Raw genomic sequence first — 2,355 nt, 5'->3', positions numbered from 1 at the left:
ACCGTCCTGCGAAGTCGCTGTGGCAACAACCGGCGGAGGGCATTAGGAAAGCGGCCGGTGGCACCCAGGCCCCTGATATTTTCTCTCGGGGGAGCAAGCCTGTCCGACCCCGTCCCCGACAGCCCCCGGTTTGGGGGACGCGCGAAGCAGAGTATTTGCACCAGCCTTCCCTAACCTGACCTGATTTTTCTGTCCGCCCGGTGGGCAGCGCGTCCCGGACGGCGGGGGGGAAGTCGGGCATAGTGCCCCCGGGCACCGCCTTCGGGGCTGGCAGCGGGGCCGTCGCCAGCTAGTGGGGTCCTTGGTTTTCCAATTCTTTTTCTTGACCTTAGAACTCCTCGAAGGCGGGGGATTTCACAGAGAGCGAGCGGGAGGACAGGGCCCCGAAGTTATTACACAAAATAATGAGTTCTCCAGGCGATCCCCTCGGACTGAGCTTGTGGCAGTGCAGGGGTGCTCACATCCCGCCCCGCCGCCCTCCAGAATTCCCAGATTAGCAAGAAAACTTGGGGGTGTTTCAAATGCATTCCAAGAAAATTAATGGTAAAGGGGTTTGTTTGGGGTTTTTTTTGTAGTTTTTTTGTTATGGGTTTTTTGTTGTGGTTTTTTTTCCCCCTCTTGTTTAATCGGGAGTTTATTTTCCCTCTCTCCCGAGGTTTTTCAGATAAATTGGAGTGCTTTCCAGAGGGAACCTGGAGAAGAAATAATAGAATTATTAGAGCACTGTCTTGTTTGTAATGATCTTGTGGTGTCTACAGCAGGTTACGTTAAACGCCCGTTAGACAGTAAAAGACAGTTAAAACTGTACTCGTTGCAGCAATATTGGTAATAATGTATTTTATCCGAAGCTGCTTTATCTCCCTCACAACAGAAACTACAAATAAAATGTATGTTCCAAAAGAAAGGGAAAAGGTTTTATTTAATCCAAAAAATAATTAAAATCTCATGTATTTTTATTGGTTTTAGTATCCAGCAGAGTGAAAATATTGAAACTCTGAGACCCCTTGCATTAAAAAGTCACAACTGTTCTATTTTATTAGTTCTGACTGTGTGAAAAAAATTATAAGGACAACATTGAAAAAATACAGGGTTTAGAGCCCCAAATGGCCATAAAAACAATAAAATCAACTATAAAACCTGCACTAGTGATATTAAAAAATTATGTAGTTCAATAAATGTGACATTTCATGAATGCGGATTTAATAGTCTCCAACCCGTGGAAGGAGGAAGGCTAAGGTCTAACAATTGAATTTGAAAGGGGCGGTGCTGTAGAACTGCAAAATTAAGTGCTTCATTTTTCTTGTTAGGGATTATGCAGTGGTAGTGGAATGTAATAACTGTGCCATTAAAACTTCCTTTTAACAAGGCCTATTGCTGGTATAAAAGTCAGAAAAGAATAATCTCTTCCTCTATTTATTTGTTTTCCAATAATAGAGCAAAACATGGTGGTTTTTTTCCTTTTGCTTAAACTTGTTCTCCGGATTTTGAATCGACAGCTTGTAAAATATTGTGGGGGCCCTGAATACTGCTGCCTCGTATCATGCACATCGTTATTCCAAAGGGCAACGGGTCATCGGTTTACTGTACATTTATTAAGTAAATCAAGCTGCAAATCCAACACTTCCAGATGAAAACATTAGCTAAACCCCTTGGAAAGAGCAATGCCTGGGAGACTGAGCACAGAGAAAAAATAATCAAAACTGTCAGCTCGCTTTACGTGTACCTGATATTTACAAGACACAAGACCACGCTTTAAAGGTGAGTTTTGGCATTTGTTAACAATGTAAAGAGAAAAAACGCCAACCTCCCTATATTATTAAAAATATATATATATTTCCATTTCACTAACACCCTTTTGTCTTGCTCTGAGACTCTTAGTTATTAAGATCTTCGTGGGTTTGAACTGGAGACCTTTTTTCCTTAAAAAAAAAAGGAAAAAAAAGAAGAAAGTAGGTTAAACGAGCACCTGCTATTCCTTAACAGCTTTCCGTGCTCGCTGTCGGCTCAGAAGCGTATGAGACAGGGGACGGGCGGCCCGGCGGGGTCCACGGATACGTAGGAGACACCTGCCGCCTCCGCTCCCACCGAGGGGTAGAAGGCGGCGCCACGCGCTGCCGTCAGGGCGAGTCCCCGAGGGGGGCGACGAGAAGCGGGCAGAACGGGGGTCGTTGCCCCCTCACACCCAGTCCGGCCGGCAGCGGCGCTCGGCGAGGGGCAGCCCAGCCCCGGGGCTGGGAACGGGTGCCAGCAGCGCCCGGGCGGAGCGGACGTCTCTCCCCCGAGGGTGGCGGGACTGAAGGAAGCACCCGCTGGGATTTAAAAAATCAAACCGAGGGTGCCCAGGTGGCGCTACTC

General features: G+C 46.8%; 1 protein-coding gene across 1 annotated transcript in view; it reads left to right on the top strand.

Annotated features, from left to right (window-relative positions):
* HHEX (hematopoietically expressed homeobox) overlaps positions 1-2,355 on the top strand; it is a 14,987-nt gene that overhangs the window by 7,542 nt on the left and 5,090 nt on the right. The window contains exon 3 of the mRNA XM_010000120.1: positions 1,984-2,343. Within this exon, the coding sequence (XP_009998422.1) occupies positions 1,984-2,343 (360 nt within the window). The remainder of the gene's footprint in view (positions 1-1,983; positions 2,344-2,355) is intronic.

This window comes from Chaetura pelagica, unplaced genomic scaffold (assembly GCF_000747805.2).
Source record: "Chaetura pelagica isolate M959 unplaced genomic scaffold, ChaPel_1.0 scaffold436, whole genome shotgun sequence".
Taxonomy (NCBI): Eukaryota; Metazoa; Chordata; class Aves; order Apodiformes; family Apodidae; genus Chaetura; species Chaetura pelagica.
Note: the sequence above shows the minus strand (reverse complement) of the source record. Positions and strands in the feature narration are given on the sequence as shown.